Source organism: Hevea brasiliensis, chromosome 15 (genome assembly GCF_030052815.1).
Source record: "Hevea brasiliensis isolate MT/VB/25A 57/8 chromosome 15, ASM3005281v1, whole genome shotgun sequence".
Classification (NCBI taxonomy): domain Eukaryota; kingdom Viridiplantae; phylum Streptophyta; class Magnoliopsida; order Malpighiales; family Euphorbiaceae; genus Hevea; species Hevea brasiliensis.
In genome coordinates, this window is record NC_079507.1 from 2,676,267 (window position 1) to 2,702,404 (window position 26,138).

A 26,138-nucleotide genomic window follows, 5' to 3' on the forward strand; every position below is an offset into this window, starting at 1 on the left:
GAAATAAGCTAGGTATTGCATCTTTTACATTCCAACTTAGATTTTCAATGATTTGGAGAGATTTGCACAAGATTTTTAGGAGAGATTTACAGTCGAAGTTCCAAAAGTTCAAAATTGCAGAATCTCCTACATGGGTTACTTTGTTATATTTCTTTAGATGTTTTGTCATTGTTATTTTGTTTTTATTTTGATTATTAAACTCACTATGGGTGAGTAGTTTTCTTAATTATAGGATTAATGATATAACACTTTCAATTTCGTTATGGATTTACATTGATTTTATTTAATAAATTTGGAGATTTGTTCTTTGATTCAATTTCTTGTGATCTTAATACATGCTATATGTAGAGTTCCACTTAGTTACGATTTTAGATATTAATTGAAGGACTGAAAGGTAAATATTAATATTGAAAAATTAATATATTAAACTTAGGTTTTTAACCTAGAGATAGCTAAGATTCTATGTGAGATCATAATTAATCAAAGAGTTTAAAGGGTCTTAATTAAGATTGATCGTTATAAAAGTAGGGTTCAAATTAATTAAGATACACTTTGAGTATCTTAAGAGTGGACTTAAGATAGCTCAGGATTAATTTCTTTCAAAGTAAGAACTTTTCAATTTATTGAATTAATGAGATTAGATTTGTAATAGGTTGAAGTGTGAGCCATTAATTCTAGAATTGCTTTTATTAATTGATTACCTTAGTTAAATTGTTTAACTTTCCTTTTTTTTTTTTCAATAGTTTAGAATAACTTAATTTAGATTCTTATCACTATAATTGATAGTCTAGATAATTATAATTGCTGTTTAGTTTAATACTAAGTTTCTCATGGGAACAATAATAATACTATATTACTTATTAATGATACGTGTATTTATAGGATTTTGCACAATAAGAAGAGTAATTGAAAATTTAATTAAAAAATAATTGATTTTAGGGATATATAATATGATGAGTATAGTTTTGTATTGTTTGAATTTGTAAACTTAAGAAAATTTTAAAATTCTTAAAAAATTGTATGAAAAAAGTATTTTAGATTTTAATAATTGAGATAAAATTTTTATAGTTTAAATTTGAAAATATTTAGATAAAAATCAATATTTAATGTGATAAACTAATTTACTTATGTGGCACATTCTTATAAAATATCTTTTAAGACTTAGTTTAATAAATATATATCGATAAAAATGTTTTAATTAATTTATTTTAGTGGTGTCCTGATTTCAAATTATATCAAAAAAGTGTGGAGTGAAAATAGAATATATGAAAAATAGAATATAGGTATTTTTGACATCACACTAACCCATTAAAATGAATGGAAGGAATAAAAAGATTAAACAGTTTTATTTTAAAAATATATGAGATATTTTAATTAAATTTTAAAATTTTAAGCATAACATAATGTATAAATATTATATTTAACACTACTCTCATCGACTCATAAAAATTCATATACATTAAAAAAATGTAGTTAATGTAATTAAAAATGCCCACCTGCTGTCCTGCGTGCATCATTCACAGACTGCACTAGTTAGAAAGAGCCAAATTGCAAAATATGGTCCCTCTTCCATTATCAACTCTCTCTTTCTTAACTCTCTGTTCATCTTCTGCTATTAGTTTTCACTTTTCACCCATAGCTGAAATTTGTTCTTCAAAGCATTGGAGAGGAACCTCAACAAGCATACTTCGTCTTCTTTCTTGGATTTTCTTTAGCTAGCTCTCTCTCTCTCATTTTGTCTCTTTCTTCAGGTCTCTCTCTCTCTCTCTCTCTCTGTTTTATCTGTTTAGAAAGTTGAAATTTTGTTATGGCAAAGGACGTTTCAACTTTTTTTTTTTTTAAATTTTGTTCTTTAATGGGTTTATTTGAATGAGTTTGTTATTATTGATTGTTTTCTAGGGTTTTCGTTTGTGTTTTTGACTATTTGATTGTTTCAACACTTGGATTAGTACAAGTGGCCTTTTCTATGACTTGAAACCTTAAAGTTAAAAGAAAAAAGGTGTGATTTGAGGTGGGTTAATTGATTTTCACTGCAAATTAATTTTATTTTTATTTTATTTTTGGTGATTTAGCTGAAAAAGTCATGCTTGGCCTATGTAAGAGTTGAATTTGGCTACATTTCAATCAGAATGTTTCTTGTATGACTGCTATATGATTCAATCTCAGATGGGTAGCGTGCAGTAATTTTGCATAATAAGTTGTGCTTGGACATTGGATCAAGTATTGGATTTAGGTTGAATTCTTCATCAGGTCTTTGATCTAATTTTCTTTTTCTTTTGTCATTTTATCAAATTTGAAGGCTTTCAAAGGATGATCCAAGATGTATGACTATTGATTGCGGCTGTTTGCTTGATTATTTCTGGTTTTGCTTGCAAGTCCACGGAGGATATTGTCTAGAATTTCCAATTCAATATCTTGGATTATCTTTGAAGTTACTCTCATGATTTGTTTCATGATTGATACTTGAGAAGCTATTAGTTTAATTGAAGATATAGTTAGTTGGTGTTATTGTGGAAGTAATGGAGCAAAAAGAGGGAGAGAGCTGGAGGGAATTGGTGAGAAAGATGCTTCCTCCAGGTGCTTCTCTTCCTGAGGATGATACTAAACTTGATTACTCCATAGCTATAGAGTATCATGGTCCTCCGGTCCCTTACAAGGTTCCTAAAGTTGAACCTCTTGATGTAAGTTCTCATGCAATCCCAACTGCAGAACAACTTTCAGAGTCGCAAAGATCAGCTGAAAATGTTAGTCCTCCAATAATTGAACCAATACCTTTGCCCGTGTCTTGTATAGCTGGTGTCACAAGCTCACCCATTCAAAGCCCCAGAGTATCAGCAAGCTCGGAGTCAGAGGTGTCTGTGTTGCAAAACCCAGATTTTTCTTCTGCTTCAGCTTCAGCTTCACCAGGTTCAGTCCATATTCCTTCTAATCATCCTCCAAAACAAGTGGTCAATGAAGTGAAGAGAATACCAGTTGTTACATTTAATACAGTTGATAGATCTGAGAAGAAAGATATTGATGTGGAGAAGCCATTTTATCCTGAGTATGCTGGGGTTTCCAAAGGAAAGATGAAGAAAAAGAGTAGATTCTGTTACAGGTGTGGAAAAGGTAAGTGGGAAACCAAAGAATCATGCGTGGTTTGTGATGCTAAGTATTGTAGCAATTGCGTACTGAGGGCTATGGGATCAATGCCTGAAGGCCGTAAATGTGTGACTTGCATTGGGGAAGCAATTGATGAATCAAAGCGGTTCAAGTTAGGTAAACATTCCAGGGTCTTATCTCGATTGCTCAGTCCTTTGGAAGTTAAGCAGATAATGAAAGCAGAGAAAGAGTGCTCTGCTAATCAACTTCGACCAGAGCAACTAATTGTCAATGGATTCCCTTTGAAGCCAGAAGAGATGGCAGAATTACTTGGATGCCCATTACCTCCACGAAAACTGAAGCCAGGTAGATATTGGTATGATAAGGAATCTGGTCTCTGGGGAAAGGTATGTTAAGTGTTGTTGAACTGCATTGTTTGGAATTATTAACATTTCTTCTGGATTACTTTTGGCAGAAATTGTTCTAACATCTCAACTTGTTGATTTTACAGGAGGGGGAAAGGCCAGATAGAATCATAAGTTCAAACTTAAATTTTACAGGAAAACTCAGTCCAGGTGCAAGCAGTGGGAACACTGAAGTTTATATTAATGGCCGGGAAATCACCAAACTTGAACTGAGGGTGCTAAAAGTAAGTCCACTTATTTTTGGTAAGGTATCATCTTATTTTGTTATTTCTAGTTCTTTCATGTGTTGCAAATGGCAACATTAGGTTTGTTGCTACATAAATGAAGTAAAACAGATACTATCTTGTTCAAAGGCTCACCCCTTATCTTATCTATTTACTAATGCCAAGACTCATTTGTGGTGTTTGTCAATACTCATATGTAATACTCAATGTATGTTTCTGTGTTAACCTGTGGGGTATACTGGATTTAACAGGATGTATGATGTTCAGTCAATATATTAATAGAAGGCTTTATTTCACCCTTCCATTGACCTTTTTTTTTTCCTTTTTTTTTTTTTAGAATTATGCAATTCTAGTTCAATAGTTGACTGCAAATGGATGTGAGGAAACCCTAAGTTTCTTTTGTATGAATTTCCCATTGGCTATTGAATAAATTGGATTTGTACTGTTGTTCAGTGTTAGTCTTTTAGTGATATTATCAACTGCTCTCAGCTTTAGCTGTGCTGGCAAGATACATAGCTGAGTTGGGTAGGTTATCATTTGAAATTATAATAATGGAAACCAAAAGAGCTGAATTTATATGTGGTCTTTTTTTTTTCTTCTTTCTTTTTATAGGAAGTGGATGTGCTGGAATGAGAATGTCTTATGATTTCATATAATCCTTTTTATTTTTTTTCATTCTCTTACAAAGCGATAAGGGAAGCAGTTCTAAAATTTCCGCCTCTGGCAATGAAATGAAGACTTAAGTGTTTATATGTTATTTTCTTTCGGCACTGAAGTTGCAACATGCAGCAAAACATTTATTGATGCAAAAATTATGTGTAGATCAAATAATGATTTGAGCAAAGCAGCTAAGGGTGCAATGAGCCAAACTGTTGGAAAGCGTGAGAAATTTGGTACAAAACTACAAATGGTTAAAGAGTTGAAAGGGTAGCTGGGAAAATTCATGAATAGAGCGAATAACCTAGATGGCAACCTAACCTACGTCGTATTTAAGAGAAGGATCAAGCCACCCCTTCTCCCCTAACACATGCACACTTGTGCATTTGCTCGCACTCGCGAAAGAGCCAGAACACAAGAGTAAATGGGCAACTATCTTTGAAATTATATTGTTAAAAGCACTAATCGAAATAGGTGGGATTCCTTTGGAGTGATTCCTTTTCAACCTTCTCTGTTCAGGATGAGCTAGGATACCTTTTCTGTTCTTTTGCAGAAGAGAAAGCAAGAACAAAAGACCTGTAGGAAGGAGACAGGACTTTAAAGTAAAGAATTTGATTGATGGGTTGAATTGTACAAGAACATGTCCCTTATCTCAAAGTAATAGGAAGGTCAGCATTGGAATCAGAAGCAGCGGGAGTATCAGGCAGTAATGAATAAGATTCAATAGGAAGGGAAAGAGGGCTTAAGTTCCAAAGACTTGTGGAGTGTGGAGTGGAGCTTAGTGCACAAATCACAGGCATGCACCTAATTGAAGTTAGGTGCACATCCTTGAAATAAAATGTATGATATTTTTCTATGAGAATTTTATATCATATAATAAGGTTAAATGTATCATTATCGTAAATTTTTATTCTACACCTGCAAAACATGCCCACTCATGTAGCAATGATAAGAAAAAGTATTATCAAACAATACTTTACCATCATGTATAAGAAGCAATGCAATGTTTACAATTGTCGTCTTATTTGCGATATTTCTAAAAGGATGAAGCATTTTTTGCAATTGATAGATGAAGAGTCATATAATTAATTGTTATTTTATTAACATTTTGTTTCTAAAGGTTATATCCCCTTTCAATGTTAGCGGTCTTTGGTGCACTTTGATCTTCTAACTTTTTAGCCTTGTGACAATCTAAGGAAATAATTGGATGTAACTAGCTTTTGAAATTCAACAATGTAGAAAGAGATGATTCTCCTTAATTTTAATTAATCTGTACATGGGTATATATATATATAATTGATTCCTATAATTGTATTCTACTAATTAGGAAGAAATCCTAAATAAGAAATTCTAAATAGGAATACAGAATATACAAAGAAATAATATAGTGATTGACTTTCCATAACACTCCCCCTCAAGTTGGAGCATAGATGTTAATCATGCCCAACTTGTTACAAATGTAGTCAATCCTAGCTCCATTCAGAGCTTTTGTGAAAATCTCCTAACTGCTCTCCAGTTTTGATGTGTCCTGTTGAGATGATCTGTTGTTGAATCTTTTCACGAACAAAGTGACAATCAATCTCAATATGTTTGGTCCGCTCATGAAACACCGGATTAGAAGCAATATGGAGAGCAGCTTGATTATCACACCACAATTTCGCAGGCAGGGAGGTCTTAAAACCTATCTCATCTAGTAATTGAAGTATCCACATTACCTCACATACTGATTGTGCCATGGCTCTGTATTCGGATTCAGCACTAGATCAAGAAACTACACTCTGCTTCTTGCTTCTCCAAGACACCAAATTTCTTTCAACAAAAACGCAATATCTAGTAGTTGATCTCTTGTCAACCTTAGATCCAGCCTAGTCAGCATCTAAAAAACATTCAACATTCAAATGCCCATGATTACCATATAACAAACCTCTTCTTGGAGCGCCCTTCAGATAACACAAGATTTGTCCCAAGGCTTCCCAATGAGCAACAGTTGGGGAAGACATAAACTGACTTACCACACTAATGGCATAAGCAATGTCAGGACGAGTGACTGTATGGTAGTTCAATTTTCCTATCAATTTCCTGTATCTCTTTGGATCTTCAAACAACTCACTATCCCTTGCTAACAGTTGTAAATTTAGAGTCATTGGTGCACTACAAGGCTTAGCACCTAATTTTCCTGTTTCTGTCTATAAATTGAGGACATATTTTCTTTGAGACAAGAAAATACCCTTCTTACTTCTCATAACTTTAATACCCAAAAAATACTTTAACAATCCCAAGTCTTTGGTCCAAAACTGGGTTTGGAGGAAGGTTTTAAGAGATGAAATACCTGCAGAGTCACTCCCAGTGATGATAATGTCATCCACATAGACTACCAGGAGGATTAGACCAGCCTCAGATTGCCTATAAAACACTGAGTGATCACACTTACTCTTTTCCATATCAAATTCTTGTATTGCTTCACTGAATCTCCCAAACCAGGTCCTAGGACTTTGTTTCAAGCCATAAAGAGACTTCCGAAGCCTACAAACTTTACCCAACTCTCCCTGAGCAACAAACCCAGGTGGTTGTTCCATATACACCTCCTCCTGAAGATCATCATGAAGGAAAGCATTCTTGATATCCAATTGGTATAGGGGCCAATCATATGTAGCTGCTAAAGAGATAAACAAGCGAACAGAAGTAAGTTTAGCTACAGGAGAAAAAGTGTCAGAGTAATCAACCCCATATGTCTGAGCATATCCTTTTGCTACAAGGCGTGCTTTTAACCTAGCCACAGAACCATCAGGATTTACTTTTACTGTAAATACCCATTTGCAACCAATAGCTTTCTTACCAGTGGGCAAAGGCAACGTTTCCCATGTACTATTAGCATCTAAAGCCTCCATTTCCTCTTTCATAGCAGCACACCAGCCAAGATGAGACAGTGCCTCACTAACAATATTAGGGATAGGAATAGAGTTTAAAGAAGTAACAAAACACCGAGAACAAGAAGACAATTGATTATAAGAAACAAAAGAAGAGATAGGTTAAATACATGAACGTTTACCTTTACGAAGAGCAATGGGTAAGTCTAGATCAGAATCATGATGAGTATGAGGTACAGGATCTCCTAACGAAGTAGATGGTGGAGGATCTGAGTCGGGAATCTCCAATCTCCTGGAATAAACATGAACAACGGGAGGTCGAGTAGGTCTAGAGATAGAAGGAACAGGCTGTGGGAGAGGACTAGACATTGGTTGGACAGTATATATTAAGAGATCATCCTCCTCCCCCTGACTCTCATACATAGATGATTGAGGAAAAAATGGAGTGGACTAAAAAAATGTGACATCTGCAGAAACAAGATAACGATTAAGAGTAGGAGAGAAATAGCGGTACCCTTTTTGCAGCCGGGAGTACCCAAGGAAGACATATTTGAGAGACTTTGGATCCAATTTAGTAACCTGTGGACGAACATCACGCACAAAACAGGTACAACAAAAAATACGGGGTTCAACAGGGAACAAAGATTTTGTAGGGAACAAAGTAGTATAAGGAATATCCCCATTAAGGACAGAAGACGGCATACAATTAATAAAAAAATATGCCGTAGAAACTGCATCCGCCCAAAAGTGTTTAGGAATTTTCATCTGAAAAAGAAGAGCACGAGTTACCTCAAGAAGATGCTGATTTTTTCTTACGGCCACGCCATTTTGGGATGGGGTATCCACTCAGGAAGACTGATGAAGAATGTCATTTTATTTCATATAAGGCTGAAATTGTGCTGAAAAGTATTCTTTGGCATTGTCACTTCTTAATATGTGCACAGAAATATTAAATTGAGTTTTGATTTTATTACAAAAGGCACAAAAGATAGAAAACAACTCAGAACGATTCTTCATTAAATATAACCAGGTAACACGAGAGTAATCATCAACAAAAGTAACAAAATAACGAAATTCAGTTTTAGAAGTAACAGAACAAGGACTCCAAACATCAGAATGAACTAACTCAAAAGGGGATGAAGCCCGTTTATTGACTCTAGACATAGAAGGCAAACGATAATGTTTTGCAAACTGATACGACTCACATTCTAGTACTGATAAAGACTGAAACTGAGGACATAGCTTTTTCATGGTAGACAAAGAAGGATGACCCAATCTACAATGAGCTTCAAGAGGTGTTAAGGTACTAGAGCAAACAAGCGACCGCGGTACATGATTTTCAGAATGTCGAGACTACCTGACTCACGTCCTCTATCAATAATCTGCTTCATCGTAAGATCCTAAAACAAACACTGGTTAGGAAAAAAGGAAACAGAACAATTTAAGGTACGAGTAAGTTTACTAACAGAAAGTAGATTAAAAGAGAATTTTGGTAGATACAAAACAGATGACAAAGAAATTGATGAAATCGGGTTCGCAGTTTCAGAACCCATGACACAAGAAGTAGAACCATCGGCAATAAAGTAATGTGAGAGGAAGTGAGATTAAACCAAAAGCGGATAGAAGACTAAAATTACTCGTCATGTGATCCGCCGCACTGTAATCAATAACCCATTTGGATGAGGAAGACACAAGGCATGTAGTGGATTTACCTGACTCAGTGATCGCAGTGACAGGGGAACTGGTAGGCTTTAGAGATGCCTGATACTGGAAAAACTGTGCAAAATCCTCTGCAGATACCAAAATAGTTTTCTCAGAGGAAGATACTGTAGAATCCTCTGCTGCCATATTTGCCATTTGTGATCGTTGATTTTTCCTCTGAAGTTACAGACAATTATATTTGGTATGGCCAGGCTCATGGCAATAATAACAAATGACTTATCTTGAGTCCTGATTAGAACTGGCCTGTCCATTACGCTGATTACTTTGGTTGTCTGTAATTCCTCCTCTACTTTCTCTTCTATTACCCTGTTGTCCATGTGGATTACGGCTAATAAGAGCACTACTGACAGGCTGTGAAGATTGGGTACTCTCTGTACGAAGGACCCGTGTGAATGTTTCATGCAAAGAGGAAATCTCAGAACTGGAGAGAATCTGAGATTTAGCAGTCTCATACTCTGAAGGAAGGCTTGGAAGAAAACTCATAACAGCCAGTTGCTCCCGTTGGGTGTGCTGAACTTTCACATCAGGATTAAAAGGCAACAATACATTAAGTTCCTCATATACCCGTTTAAAATCCATAAAATAAGCCGTGAGAGACTTATCCTCTTTTTCGGCACGGTAGAATGCCTTACAAACATTATAAATACGGGAGATATTTCCTTTACCAGAATACAGAAAATTTAATTAATCCATCAATTTCTTAACAAATTCACAGTGATTAATTAAACTAATTACCTCACTGTGAATCGAGTTCCGAAGTTGTAAAAACAACCGAATATCCTCCCTTAGCCAAGTTTGTCGTGTATCATCCGTAGGTGGATCTTTAGTAAGGTGATTATCCTTATCAATGCTACGCAAATAGACCCTAACAGTCTTACTCTACTCCAGGTAATTTGAACCATTAAGTTTGTGTTCCATGATCTTAGTCATCACCGGAATCACATCAGAAATAACATTCTTATTGTCTGTCATTTGTTGAGACAAAGAAAACTAATCGAAACGCTAATTCAAAGTGCTTACAGCAGCAAAATAACCCAAAATCACAAATCAAGCAAATATCGAAATAGGATCTGAGAGTTAAATCTCAGAAGTCCTTTAATGGTATACTGGATCAGGCAACAGCACACAGTGGTGGAATGAGGGGGTTGAGGCGATGCCGGCTATGTTGATCGGAGTCGAAACGGCAGGTCGGCGGCCAAGGTCTCTCCTGAGCTTGGTGGTGAGAACAAATAGTCACCCTAGATAGATGATCTGCTCTGATATCATGTAGAAAGAGATGATTCTTCTTAATTTCAATTAATCTGTACATGGGTATATATATACAATTGATTCCTATAATTGTGTTCTACTAATTAGGAAGAAATCCTAAATAGGAATACAGAATATAGAAGATACAAAGAAATAATATAGTGATTGACTTTCCATAACAAACAATATGGAAAAACATATTGAATTTCACAAAAATGAGCATCTTTTTTTTGTGCCTAAGTTGAATGATGGGTGATGCAGTCCAAGAAGACTAGATTTAGGGATTGTTTTGATATGATATTTTCTTGTAAAATTGGGAAGGTTATATTTCTATTATCTAGGAAATGCAGAGGAGCAGAAATTAAGAAGAATCATATCAGATAACGGATAACGCAATTGCGGTCACGGTCACAGATAACGGAAACAGGCCTGTAACGGCCGTAATGTAACGGTAACAGCCTGGCGCTATGCAATTTTTTTTGAAAATTTTGCAAAGTTCATAAAATGAGTAGATATTGGTAGAAATAAATAAAATTAAGATATACAACTATATACTAAGCATTTATATATCAAATAAAGACGTTATCATCTATAGGGGGCTGCCACTGCTGTCTTTTGTTTCCAAGTAAGAGAAAATGAGTTACGAAGGTGGAGACTAGAGAATGGAGCATTATTTGAAAGTAAAAAAGTGAGTTTGGACTGAATTATTACTTTGAATTGTTCTCTGCCATTTTGGACTGAAATTAGATGGTTTTTGGACTATTTTGGACTGCTAAAATCATGTGATTTCTGCCTCCCACCAGCCCACAAATTCTGTCACATTCGCAACAGCCGTTACCGTTATTTAACAATGGTAACGGCCGTTACCGTTATTTAACAATGGTAACGGCCGTTATTCTGCAAATCAAAATAGGCCTGTAAATAACGGCCTAACGGGTAACCGGCTCCTCTAAAACCTGTAAATAACGGCCGTTTGATTCCATGGTTCCAAATCCTAATACTAATAGAATTAATATTCTACCATAAATACCTTAGTTCTCTGTGTATTTTGGTAGACTGTTATTATGATATTATTGACAATTGAGAATTAATAAAGTGAGAATTTGTATCTCTTCCTATGTGTCTTGAGAATTTGTTTCTTGATCCTTTGGTTTCTTCTTGTTCTGCATCAATTTGGTGTTAGAGTATTGAAAGATCTCACCCTTGATTTCCTTTGAAATTTCCTTCATGATGCAGTATGGGAAGATAGAATTTAGGAGTAATGTCCATTGTAAAATTAGGAAATTTAGAGTTTTTATTATTCAAGAATTCTATTAGTTATAGTATTTCTTTTAGGAAGTATTTTAATTATTTAGGAATTTTGTTGATGTGGGATTCCTAGTTAGGATTTGATTTGTATCTTCTTGATTAGGTTCTAAATCCTAAAGCTAGTAGGATTACTAATACTATATCTAGGACCTAGGATTTCTATTATTATTAGCAGCTTGGACTATAATGTGATTATTATTTGAGCATAATACAATTGAGAATTCGTTCTCTTTTTCTTCAAGATTTATTCCTTTTCTTTGCCTTTTCAACTGTTTGCTGTTGAGCTCATGAGCTTTCCAATTTTAAGACATTTTATTTAATAGCAAAAATAAAAAATTCGAAAGTTGTTAATGGAAGTTTAGAATACATAAAAAATTGTTTCATGCTTAAAAAACTTGTATTGCATCATGGACAAAACTTTGAAAAATTCATTAGCTTAGAAATAGGTTCTTTTTCTTTCCTCTAATCTCAACAACTTTCACAGTAGAAAAATAATTTAATTTTTTAATTTTTAAAATTGTTATTCTCAATATCCATAAATTGAAAAGTTCATGGGCTCATTAGCGCACAATTGAAGAATAGGGGTTCAATAGATAAAACCTGAAAATTTTAGCAGCCTAGAAAAGACTACATAAAAATTTCAGCACCAATTTGATTATGCCACGTAAGGTTCAGTTATTTTCTATTAATTGTGTATACTTCCAATGCACCACAAACATTTGAGCCATTGCAGGACTAATACAGGGATTATTCCTTTAACCCACAAGCCTGCTTTTGGAAGAACTTCCACTTGGTCTATTTGGCATTACTGTTTCAGCTACTATTGAGAAACACACCATCTCTAATATCATAATATGTTATTAGATGCTGTTAATTGTTTTGAGGTTAAATTTATCTTGTTTTAGTCATAAGAACTCTAAAACAACTTGATAACAGTTTTATTTTGCTTTTTCCAATAGCATCTGAAGGGGTGCTAGAGGAGGTTTGAACCTCAATCCTAAAAAGGCTCTTAGTGTTTTGACTATGCTGAAAATGTTTTGCCAGATATGAAACTCTACCTTTTCTATGCAAGTTTTGTTGCCAGAGATGTCTAATATAGTGCAATTTTACCCATGTTTATTCACTTTGTTATTATCATCTTCAGTAGCAGATGTACTGCACTAAATGGGGGGGTCAATTAACACTCTTTTGTTTAAAAATAAAAATCCTTATATATCATATATTTGTCTAAATTGACCACTCATAAATTTAATTTTTGAACCATCTTTTTGGTAAAAGTAAAAGTTAAATAAGAGCATAATATTATTCTTTTTCAAGGGTAAAAGTTAAAATTTGCACTTATTCTGCTTGTCACTACTGCAATTGTGAAACTAGTTTTTTCAGCAATAAATTTTATCAAGACAATTGTGCCAACCACGTGTGATCAATTGATGAATACTTGTTAAGTTACTCATGGAGAGAGAGAGATGTATTGATAGCATTAATAATAATGTAATTCTTGATAGCTTATAGAGTAATAGACATTGTAGAGTCCAATTATAAGATATTAATATTATATTTTTTTTTATATCTTTTAATAGTATTTTATTATTTATTTTTTATATGTTGACCCTAGGGAAAAAAAAAATCTAGATGCACCATTCGTCTTGGATCTTATGCACCAATTTTGTGCAACAATATTACTGTTCTTGTTACATGAATGATAGTTATGTGTTGCTTGAATCTTATTTCTTCAGTTGATTCTCCATACTACATGATTGTGTCAAGGTTACAAATGATAATATTAGTCCCTTGGCATGATATATGTGTTTTTGTTGCTCTTGCTTATAGCTAATGAGAACTAATAACCTAATTTCTCAATGTTTACAGCTAGCAAATGTCCAATGTCCGCGTGACACTCATTTTTGGGTCTATGATGATGGCCGTTACGAAGAGGAAGGCCAGAATAATATCAGGGGAAACATTTGGGAGAAGGTATGTAGTGAAAAACTCACTAAAAATTTAACAGAGCCTTTGTAAAATCATAGTTTCTTCGTGAAGTATTGTGGATTTGGTCTTTCCTAGACAGGCATCAACGCGTTTTGTTTGTGCACTTTTCTCTTTGCCCGTCCTTCATGGTCAACCACTTGGACAGAGAGATGAGGCTAGTAATTATACTACGGTTCCAAATTATCTAGAGCAGAAAAGAGTACAGAAACTTCTTCTGCTTGGCCTTGAAGGCTCTGGAACCAGCACTATCTTCAAGCAGGTATGGCTTTTATGTCTTGTTTTCTTCTTTTAACTTTTCTTAAAATTTTTTAATTCAATTATGGTTTTCTCTAACAGTGTAATGAAAGTAATGTTTACTTTTATACCCTAGTTATGCTTACCTGTATGATGTGGATGACCAAAGTGTTTTCCCCCCCTAAATCATTTTAAATCCTCCAGCCTTGATAGCCAGTGAACCATAACCCTAGTTATGCTCACGTGTATTATTCTGTAACAGTTGCAATGCTGAAAATTAGTTAAATATTATTTTCTAGCATTCGGAGTACATTGGGATGTATGAATATTCTTTCAATATTTAAGAGACTAAAAGTGTTTGGACCTACAAGATTTTCTATATTCTTCTGTTTAGAATTTGAATATGAGAGATATTATGCAAAAAAAAGAAAAAGGGTAAATTGTGATTTTCATTGGCAATTGGCAGTGACTGGCGTTGACCAGGGATAATTGGTGATGGCTAGTAGGCTAATGGACATGCCTTTTGTTCCTTATAGGTTTTCCTCCTTTTATGAGTTTGAAAGTCCAAAAAATGACTTACTTTTTCCTTTGAGTAAGAACATTTTTCGTTGACTTCCAGGAAATTAACTTCTATGTAGCAAACAGAGCCCAAACCTTAGAAATTTATGCATTTAACTCTGGACCTTTTAAGTTGCATCATATGTGTTGCTAATGTATGGTCTAGGTATACATAATTGAATGCGCAAATGATATGCCTTACTTGTAGGCCATTATTGGGGAAGTCCAATATCCTAAGATTTTAAAAAATGGTCAAAACTAAAAACTGAAAAAAAAAAAAGAGAAAAAAGTGGTTGCATGACATTGTTCCAGGAGAAGTGTCATTATGACCAATTTTGGTGTGTATGTATATGTAATATTTGACCAACTTAAGTGGTAAAATGATTTAAATTGGAACTCAGCCTCAATTTGATAAGCTGTCATTGCATTCGTTTCCGGACATATCGTATTTCAGCAAATATTCTGTAGAAACTTGATATACTTTTGTAATTGTGTTGACCAATTTAACTTCCACTATGTATCATTCGACAGGCCAAATTTTTGTATGGAAACAAGTTTATTGCAGAGGAACTGCAGGATATCAAGTTGATGATCCAGAGTAATATGTATAGATATCTTAGCCTTTTGCTTGATGGACGGGAACGCTTTGAGGAGGAGGCATTGTATAGAATGAAGGAATTAGGTACCCAAGATGACTTTGAGACTGATAATATTTTCATATTTTTTTTCCTGCATTAAATTCTTCGATGTGCTTTCCATTTAATGTGATCTATTGTTAGCTTTACTAAAAAATTGGTATAATGATAGTATACTGGTCTCTCCACTTGCTTGTTTAGTGTTTTTGAGTTGGATGCTGTTGTGACTCTGTTGTGTTCGTTGCTTGTCAGCCCATGTCTTAGCCTTTTCTCATTATTGTTGTCAACCAATCATGTATCATGCTTCTATGTTGGTTCAATATTAATTAATAAATGAGCGCTGGGTGTCTAAGCATGCACTGTTCAGTACTTTCTAACTACTAGTTAGGATTTTAGGTTGGATTTTCCAACTGTTCTAAACATGATTTTGGAACTGTAAGTAATCTACTTGCATTTTAATGAATTTTTTTTTTGTTTATTTATTAATTAGAGGAATGCACTTTAATATTTTGCGTTTACATTTACTACAAGTCCAGATAGAGGACTAAGGTTTTGAATGATATTTAAATACTCTGAAGTCAATATTGGTTAGCAAATGTTCCTGTGCTGTTAATTTGGTCTCTGACATGACACCTAAATGGCCTTCATTTGTTTTAAGAAAACTCACCTCTCTTTATTTTCCGAACCAAGAAAAGGATTCCACCCTCGGTCCTTTCTCTTAAGCTGTATTCATGATGATAATTTCTTCCTAAATAATTCAAAAGCCTCTCCTCAGAGTTCCCATTTTCCTCCAAGTAAACAAGTGTTATGGAAAGTCAATCACTATATTATTTCTCTGTATATTCTGTATTCTGTATTCCTATTTAGGATTTCTTATTTAGGATTTCTTCCTAATTAGTAGAACACAATTATAGGAATCAATTGTATATATATACCCATGTACAGATTAATTGAAATTGAGGAGAATCATCTCTTTCTACAACAAGAAAGCAAGAATGCTGGAATTCAGTCAATTGGTCAAAATAGCCTTTTTTTTTTTTTTGGGATAGCCCTGGTTAAACTTTCAATTTCTGCAAGTTACTCATGCTGGAAATCCCTTCAATAGAACCTTCATAGAAAACTGCAGTAAGATGCAGTTCATTAAAGGGATAAATAATGCTGAAGGTGCTTAAACTTTGAGTGAATTGCCATTTAAGTGTTGAAACTTCCTTTCAATGAAGTACTGACGTAGAACAAAGAGAAAAAACCAAGAAATCAAGGACCAATCCTTGAAAAGAGAACTAATTCTCTAAGATATTATTGATCTTATGAAATTGTCATAACAAAACTTGTCTAATAACAATAGAAACCCTAGGTCTTATTTATAGAATTAGGAGTCCCAATTACATTAAGATTTTAGAACCCTAATTCAATTCTAATTAGGAATATTAAATTAAACCAAAAGAAACTAGAAAATAATAAAATTCTTAAATAATAGACTTAATAAGAATAAAATTCCTAAAGAATATAACTTTTAAATTTCCTAATTTTACATGGAATATAATTCTTAAATTAGGAATATTATCTTCCTATTCTGCATTATTCTCCCCTGGTTGGAAAAAAAACTCGTCCTTGAGTCTTGAAGTGTGAGAGAATCAGAAAATGCATTAGGAGAACAATCAACTCTTTATTCTTGTATGGTAGCAAGAAATTTGAAATCAAGCACTTCATGCTTTCCTTTGCATCTCTAAAAGGATCTAGACAAACAAAATCAAATGGATTAACAGTTGAAAGACTCTTCAAATCAATAAGAATAACTTTGACTTTCTTCAATCTCCATTGAAGTTTCCATAAAGTGATCTTTGTTCTGCAAGTTATCCTCCTCAAGTTTTGGTTTTGCATTTTCATCAACTTCTTGCTTTAGAATAGGCTCTTTAACAGGTGTGTGTTCAATACTCAAATCTTCAGATTCTTCGATCTTAGGTTCTTTAATACTCATTCTACCACTGTGTGCCGTTGCCTGATCCAGTATAACCATTAAAGGACTTCTGAGGTTTGGCTCTCAGATCCTATTTCGGTATTTGCTTGATTTGTGATTTTGGGTTATTTTGCTGCTATAAGCACTTTGGATTAGCGTTTCGGTTAGTTTTCTTTGTCTCAACAAATGGCAGACAATAAGAATGTTATTTCTGATGTGATTCCGGTGATGACTAAGATCACGGAACACAAACTTAATGGTTCGAATTACCTGGAGTGGAGTAAGACTGTTAGGGTCTATTTGCGTAGCATTGATAAGGATGATCACCTTACTAAAGATCCACCCACTGATGATACACGACAAACTTGGCTAAGGGAGGATGCTCGGTTGTTTTTGCAGCTTCGGAACTCGATTCATAGTGAGGTAATTAGTTTAATTAATCACTGTGAATTTGTTAAGGAATTGATGGATTACTTAGATTTTCTGTATTCTGGTAAAGGGAATATCTCCCGTATTTATGATGTTTGTAAGGCATTCTACCGTGCTGAGAAAGAGGATAAGTCTCTCACGGCTTATTTTATGGATTTTAAACGGGTATATGAGGAACTTAATGTATTGTTGCCTTTTAGTCCTGATATGAAAGTTCAGCAGGCCCAACGGGAGCAACTGGCTGTTATGAGTTTTCTTGCAGGCCTTCCTTCAGAGTATGAGACTGCTAAATCTCAGATTCTTTCCAGTTCTGAGATTTCCTCTTTGCATGAAACGTTCACACGGATCCTTCGTACAGAGAGTACTCAATCTTCACAGCCTGGCAGTAGTGTTCTTATTAGTCGTAATCCAAATGGACAACAGGGTAATAGAAGAGGAAGTAGAGGAGGAATTACAGACAACAGAAGTAATCAGCGTAATGGAGAGGCTAGTTCTAATCAGGACTCAAGAGGAGTCATTTGTTATTATTGCCATGAGCCTGGCCATACAAAATATAATTGTCCGCAACTTCAGAGAAAAAATCAGCGATCACAGATGGCAAATATGGCAGCAGAGAATTCTACAGTATCTTCCTCTGAGAAAACTATTTTGGTATCTGCAGAGGATTTTGCACAATTTTTCCAGTATCAGGCATCTCTAAAGCCTACCAGTTCCTCTGTCACTGCGATCGCTGAGTCAGGTAAATCCACTACATGCCTTGTGTCTTCTTCATCCAAATGGGTTATTGATTCTGGTGCGACAGATCACATGACAGGTAATTCTAGTCTTCTATCTGCTTTTCAGTCTAATCTCACTTCCTCTACTGTTACTTTAGCTGATGGTTCTACTTCTTGTGTCATGGGTTCTGGAACTGCGAACCCGACTTCGTCAATTTCTTTGTCTTCTGTTTTGTGTCTACCAAAATTCTCTTTTAATTTACTTTCTGTTAGTAAACTTACTCGTACCTTAAATTGTTCTATTTCCTTTTTTCCTGACCAGTGTTTGTTTCAGGATCTTACGACGAAGCAGATTATTGGTAGAGGACGCGAGTCAGGTGGTCTCTACATTCTGGAAAATCATGTACCACGGTCGCTTGTTTGCCCCAGTACCTTAACACCTCTTGAAGCTCATTGTAGATTGGGTCATCCTTCTTTGTCTACCATGAAGAAGCTGTGTCCTCAATTTCAGTCTTTATCAGTACTAGAATGTGAGTCGTGTCAGTTTGCAAAACATCATCGTTTGCCTTCTGTGTCTAGAGTCAATAAACGGGCTTCATCTCCTCTTGAGTTAGTTCATTCTGATGTTTGGGGTCCTTGTTCTGTTATATCTAAAACTGGATTTCGTTATTTTATTACTTTTGTTGATGATTACTCTCGTGTTACCTGGTTATATTTAATGAAGAATCGTTCTGAGTTGTTTTCTATCTTTTGTGCCTTTTGTAATGAAATCAAAACTCAATTTAATATTTCTGTGCGCATATTAAGAAGTGACAATGCCAAAGAATACTTTTCAGCACAATTTCAGCCTTATATGATACAAAATGGCATTCTTCATCAGTTTTCCTGTGTGGATACCCCATCCCAAAATGGCGTGGCCGAAAGAAAAAATCATATTCTTGAGGTAACTCGTGCTCTTCTTTTTCAGATGAAAGTACCTAAACACTTTTGAGCGGATGTAGTTTTTACGGCATGTTTTTTGATCAATCGTATGCCGTCTTATGTCCTTAATGGGGATATTCCTTATACTGCTTTGTTTCCTACAAAATCTTTGTTCCCTATTAAACTCCGTATTTTTGGTTGTGCCTGTTTTGTGCGTGATGTTCGTCCACAGGTTACTAAATTGGATCCAAAATCTCTCAAATGTGTCTTCCTTGGGTACTCTCGGCTTCAAAAAGGGTACCGTTGTTTCTCTCCTACTCTTAATCATTATCTTATTTCTGTAGATGTCATATTTTTTGAGTCCACTCTATTTTTTTCTCCATCATCTGTGTATGAGAATCAGGGGGAGGAGGATGATCTCTTAATATATACTGTCCAACCAATGTCTAGTCCTCTCCCACAGCCTGTTCCTTCTGTCTCTAGACCTACGACCTCCCGTTGTTCATGTTTATTCCAGGAGATTGGAGATTCCTGACTCAGATCCTCCACCAGCTACTTCGTTGGGAGATCCTATACCTCATACTAATCATGATTCTGATCTAGACTTACCCATTGCTCTTCGTAAAGGTAAACGTTCATGTACTTATCCTATCTCTTCTTTTGTTTCTTATAATCAATTGTCTTCTTGTTCTCGGTGTTTTGTTACTTCTTTAGACTCTGTTCCTATACCTCATACGGTTGATGAGGCCTTTGTCTCATCCCGGGCCGGTGTGATGCTATGAAAGTGGAAATGGAGGCTTTAGATGCTAATGGTACATGGGAACTATTGCCTTTGCCCACTGGTAAGAAAGCTATTGGTTGCAAATGGGTATATACAGTAAAGGTAAATCCTGATGGTTCTGTGGCTAGGTTAAAAGCACGCCTTGTAGCAAAAGGATATGCTTAGACATATGGGGTTGATTACTCTGATACTTTTTCTCCTGTAGCTAAACTTACTTCTATTCGCTTGTTTATCTCTTTAGCAGCTACATATGATTGGCCCCTGCATCAATTGGATATCAAGAATGCTTTCCTTCATGGTGATCTTCGAGGAGGAGGTATATGGAGCAACCACCTGGGTTTGTTGCTCAAGGGGAGTTGGGTAAAGTTTGTAGGCTTCGGAAGTCTCTTTATGGCTTGAAACAAAGTCCTAGGGCATGGTTTGGGAGATTCAGTGAAGCAGTACAGGAATTTGGTATGCAAAAGAGTAAGTGTGATCACTCAGTATTTTATAGGCAATCTGAGGCTGGTCTAATTCTCTTGGTAGTCTATGTGGATGACATTGTCATAACTGAGAGTAACTCTGCAGGTATTTCATCTCTTAAAACCTTCCTCCAAACTCGCCTGCACCAAAGACTTGGGATTGTTAAAGTATTTCTTGGGTATCGAAGTTATGAGAAGTAAGAAGGGTATTTTCTTGTCTCAAAGAAAATATGTCCTCGATCTATTGACAGAGATAGGAAAATTAGGTGCTAAGCCTTGTAGCGCATCAATGACTCCAACTTTACAATTGTTAGCAGGGGATAGTGAGTTGTTTGAAGATCCAGAGAGATACAGGAGATTGGTAGAAAAATTGAACTACCTTACAGTCACTCGTGCTGACATTGCTGATGCCGTTAGTGTGGTAAGTCAGTTTGTGTCTTCCCCAACTGTTGCTCATTGGGAAGCCTTGGAACAAATCTTGTGTTATCTGAAGGGCGCTTCAGGAAGAGGTTTGCTATATGGTAATCATGGGCATTTGAATGTTGAATGTTTTTCAGATGCCGATTGGGCTGGATCTAAGGTTGACAGGATGTCAACTACTGGATATTGCGTTTTTATTGGAGGAAATTTGGTGTCTTGGAGAAGCAAGAAGCAGAGTGTAGTTTCTCGTTCTAGTGCTGAATCCGAATACAGAGCCATGGCACAATCAGTATGTGAGGTAATGTGGATATTTCAATTACTAGATGAGACAGGTTTTAAGACCTCCCTGCCTGTGAAATTGTGGTGTGATAATCAAGCTGCTCTTCATATTGCTTCTAATCCGGTGTTTCATAAGCGGACCAAATATATTGAGATTGATTGTCACTTTATTCGCGAAAAGATTCAACAACATATCATCTCAACAGGACACATCAAAACTGGAGAGCAGTTAGGAGATATTTTCACAAAAGCTCTGAATGGAGCTAGGATTGACTACATTTGTAACAAGTTGGGCATGATTAACAACTATGCTCCAACTTGAGGGGGAGTGTTATGGAAAGTCAATCACTATGTTATGGAAAGTCAATCACTATATTATTTCTCTGTATATTTTGTATTCTGTATTCCTATTTAGGATTTCTTATTTAGGATTTCTTCCTAATTAGTAGAACACAATTATAGGAATCAATTGTATATATATACCCATGTACAGATTAATTGAGATCAATGAGAATCATCTCTTTCTACAAAGGCAAATTTGAAGGATTAGCGGGGTTGAAAAACAAATGGAGTTTGAATGTTTAGCTATGTTTATAGTTAGAATTAGAATCATTTTATTTCAGCTTGATTCTTGCCTCAAACCAATCTTACTAACTTACTTATGAATTGAAATTGATATTAGTTGTCAAAGAATTGTGCAATTTGCAATTTGAATTATATAGATCAACTTGAATTTTAGGATTCTTGTGATTTGAATTAAAATATTAATGTAGGTGCTGTCTTCTTTTTCTCCATTCCACTTCTCTCTCTCTATCTCCCTCTCTCTCTCTCTCTCTCTTTCTCTCTTTTCCCTTGGTATTTCTAAAGATGACACGAGTCATGGAACCCTGGTCATTTGTATATATGATAGAGGATAGAAATGTTATTTTCATAGGAAAGCTTTATAGGTAAAGTCATAGTTAAAAGTTGCGTGGGAGGTGGATCTAAGGAACACGGTGCTTAGGGCATTGGCGGTATCCCTAGGAAAGGGGAAGGCAACCTGTAATTGATGCACGCTTTGTGGCTTAAGTGTGTGCTTCTTATAAGCAGCCTAAGAAAGGCACACCTTCCAAAGCATCTTTGGCGAGTTTTTTCATCAATAAAAGCCACCACCATCAGAATCAAAACTTTCCATGCAGAAATTTGGTGTTGACCCACTAGAATGTTCTCAAAAATGATATTGGACCACCACCTTTGAGATTAGTAGCTGCTACTACTTTCATTTGACCTTGTTTTGGGTCCATATTCTCTTTTCTTTCTTCCCTTGGTAGCTTGGCTCCTTGTTTTTGGGTTGGGCGTTTCTTTTTTTCTTTTCCAAACAATAATCAAACTATTTCTCTAGAGTCCTTTTGCAGGTTTGTTAATATTGAAACCAATTCTAAAAGTTGAGGGTAGAATTGACGAACTTAAAAAGATTGGATAAAATTGATAATTTTCCAAAAGGCTGAGGTTTTTCTTTTGGTCTTTTAGCTTTTATATGTATTGAAATAAGTTATGGATTCAAATATTTTTATTATCAAATTAGCATAAGAATTATATTTCGTTTGTTTCATTTATTATCAAATATTTAATAAGAATGCTCACAGTGTCATAACTTTGAAGGCAAGTACTCAAACTTGGAAGAAGACACTTAGAATAGGTGTATTCTATGATTACTTGGTTTTATCATTACTGAGAATTATGGACCCAAGAGTGTAAATATCAAACCAGCAAGATACATGTTTAACTAGGCTTCTCATTACCAAAATGGCCTAAGCCTTTTTGATTTGGTTTGCCAACACTTTTATATCCTTTAATTTTCTTGTACCTTGCCAATGTGGGACTAGTTCCCACAAGTGATATTCCACCACTCATCTCAAGTGGCAACTTGGACATCCGGTTGACACTTGAAACCTGAAATTGAAATGCCGTGGCAACACCGGGAAATTAAAATGAAATTGAAATCGGGCCTTGACCTGCTCTGCTACCATGTTGAGAATTATGAATCCAAGAGTGTAAATATCAAATTGGCAAGCTACATGTTGAAATATGCTCTCCATCACCAAAATGGCCTAAGCCTTTTTTGTTTGATTTGCCAATAATTATTTATCCTTTAATTTTCTTGTATATTGCCGATGTGAGACTTGTTCCCATAAGTAATATTCCAACAATTACAAAGTAAAATTATTTTGTTACGTAAATAAGATAATTTAAAAATAAGGGAGACATACAGAGTTGCTCAAACTATAGGGGAATTAAACTCATGAGCCATACTATGACGTTGTGGGAGAGAGTTATGGAGCATCGACTACGTCATGATACTTCTATCTCTCTCAATCAATTTGGTTTCATGCCCGGTCGTTCAACTATGGAAGCGATCTTTCTCATTAGAAGCTTGATGGAGAAATATAGAGATGTGAAGAAAGATCTACACATGGTTTTTATTGATTTGGAGAAGGCTTATGATAGTGTTCCAAGAGAGGTCTTATGGAATGTGTTAGAACAAAAAAGGGTATCTATTAGGTACATACAAGTATTGAAAGATATGTATGAAGGAGCAACTACTATTGTGCACACAGTGGGAGGGGACACAAGAGATTTTCCGATCTCAATTGGATTACACCAAGGATCAGCTATAAGCCCTTACCTTTTTACATTAGTTTTAGATGAACTGACGAAACATATACAAGAGAGTATTCCTTGGTGCATGATGTTTGCGGATGATATTGTTCTGATAGATGAGACACGAGAAGGAGTCAATAGAAAGCTAGAACTTTGGAGAAGCACTCTAGAGTCAAAGGGTTTTAAGTTAAGTAGAACGAAGACAGAATACATGCATTGCAAGTTCAGTGAAGGCCAAACTGGTGATAGGGAAGGAGTTAGTTTGAATGGAGTGGTACTGTTCCAAAGTAATCACTTTAAATATCTAGGCTCAGTCCTTCAAGTAGATGGAGGATGTTAGTCATAGGATTAAAGCCGGATGGTTGAAGTGGAGACGTGCCACTGGAGTTTTATGTGATCGTAAGATTCCCAATAAATTGAAAGGAAAATTTTACCGTACAGCCATACGACCGGTTATGTTATATGGTAGTGAGTGTTGGGCACTGAAAGAGTCGTATGCATCTAAGATAAGAGTTGCAGAGATGAGAATGTTAAGGTGGATGAGTGGCCATACTAGACTAGATAAAGTCCGTAATGAGAGTATTAGAGTAAAGGTAGGAGTGGTGCCAATAGAAGATAAGTTGAGAGAAGGGAGATTGAGGTGGTTTGGTCATGTGAAGCGTAGACATACGGAGGCTCCAGTTAGACAAGTAGAGTACATTAGGTTAGAGGATAGAAAGAAAAAAAGGAGTAGACCTAAATTGACTTGGAGGAGATTAGTACAATATGACCTAGAAGCATTACACATTACTGAGGATTTAGCCCAAAATCGTTCAGAGTGGAAAAAGCGAAATCCATATAGCCGACCCCAAATTTTTGGGATAAAAGCTTAGTTGAGTTGAGTAAATAAGATAATTTAGCAAAAATTGACAATTCATCTTACGAGATTTTTGTAAACTGATAGTTTTTTTTTACTTAAAATAGTTAATTACAAAAAATTTATTAGATTAACGAAAAAAGTAAAGTTTCTTCATGTAAAAAAAAAAAAAAACATATAATATTGATGAATATGGGGATCATTATTACTTTATCTATGAAGGGAGATGTAGAACTACAAAGAATGCTCAATGGAGATGAGAAACAATTTTCAAGAACTTTTATTAAATTCTTAGTTGTCAATAATAACTGTGATAATATCTAATAAACCACCTAGATGACGGGAATTTATTGTATAATATTAATCTTAGTACTGGGATTAGGAATCCCAAAATAAGAAAATATTAAGCCAATATTAACTGGTAAAATACTAAACTGTTATGGAAAGTCAATCACTATATTATTTCTCTGTATATTCTGTATTCTGTATTCCTATTTAGGATTTCTTATTTAGGATTTCTTCCTAATTAGTAGAACACAATTATAGGAATCAATTGTATATATATACCCATGTACAGATTAATTGAAATCAATGAAAATCATCTCTTTCTACATGGTATCAGAGCTGGTCATCAATCTAGGGTGACTATTTGTTTTCACTACCCAGCTCAGGAGAGACCTTGGCCGCCGATCGGCCGTTTCAACCCCGATCAACATCGCCGGCATCGTCTCAACCCCCTCATTCCACCACTGTGTCTTTGTTCGATCCAAGATACACCATTAAAGGACTTCTGAGGTTTGGCTCTCAGATCCTATTTCGGTATTTGCTTGATTTGTGATTTTGGATTATTTTGCTGCTATAAGCACTTTGGATTAACTTTTCGGTCAGTTTTCTTTGTCTCAACAAATGGCAGACAATAAGAATGTTATTTCTGATGTGATTCCGGTGATGACTAAGATCACGGAACACAAACTTAATGGTTCGAATTACCTGGAGTGGAGTAAGACTGTTAGGGTCTATTTGCGTAGCATTGATAAGGATGATCACCTTACTAAAGATCTACCCACTGATGATACACGACAAACTTGGCTAAGGGAGGATGCTCGGTTGTTTTTGCAGCTTCGGAACTCGATTCATAGTGAGGTAATTAGTTTAATTAATCACTGTGAATTTGTTAAGGAATTGATGGATTACTTAGATTTTCTGTATTCTGGTAAAGGGAATATCTCCCGTATTTATGATGTTTGTAAGGCATTCTATCGTGCTGAGAAAGAGGATAAGTCTCTCACGGCTTATTTTATGGATTTTAAACGGGTATATGAGGAACTTAATGTATTGTTGCCTTTTAGTCCTGATGTGAAAGTTCAGCAGGCCCAACGGGAGCAACTGGCTGTTTTGAGTTTTCTTGCAGGCCTTCCTTCAGAGTATGAGACTGCTAAATCTCAGATTCTCTCAAGTTCTGAGATTTCCTCTTTGCATGAAACGTTCACACGGATCCTTCGTACAGAGAGTACCCAATCTTCACAGCCTGTCAGTAGTGCTCTTATTTGCCATAATCCAAATGGACAACAGCGTAATAAAAGAGAAAGTAGAGGAGGAATTACAAGCAACAGAAGTCATCAGCGTAATGGAGAGGCTAGTTCTAATCAGGACTCAAGAGGAGTCATTTGTTATTATTGCCATGAGCCTGGCTATACAAAATATAATTGTCCGCAACTTCAGAGGAAAAA

General features: G+C 35.4%; 1 protein-coding gene across 1 annotated transcript in view; it reads left to right on the forward strand.

Annotated features, from left to right (window-relative positions):
* Positions 1–1,490: 1,490 nt before the first annotated feature.
* The window catches only part of LOC110659193 (extra-large guanine nucleotide-binding protein 3), a 31,516-nt gene continuing 6,868 nt past the window's right edge, over positions 1,491–26,138 (forward strand). Inside the window, exons 1-6 of the mRNA XM_021817059.2 lie at positions 1,491–1,751; positions 2,300–3,488; positions 3,593–3,730; positions 13,402–13,506; positions 13,601–13,780; positions 14,845–14,995. Of these exons, the coding sequence (XP_021672751.2) occupies positions 2,520–3,488; positions 3,593–3,730; positions 13,402–13,506; positions 13,601–13,780; positions 14,845–14,995 (1,543 nt within the window). The 5' untranslated portion in view covers positions 1,491–1,751; positions 2,300–2,519. The remainder of the gene's footprint in view (positions 1,752–2,299; positions 3,489–3,592; positions 3,731–13,401; positions 13,507–13,600; positions 13,781–14,844; positions 14,996–26,138) is intronic.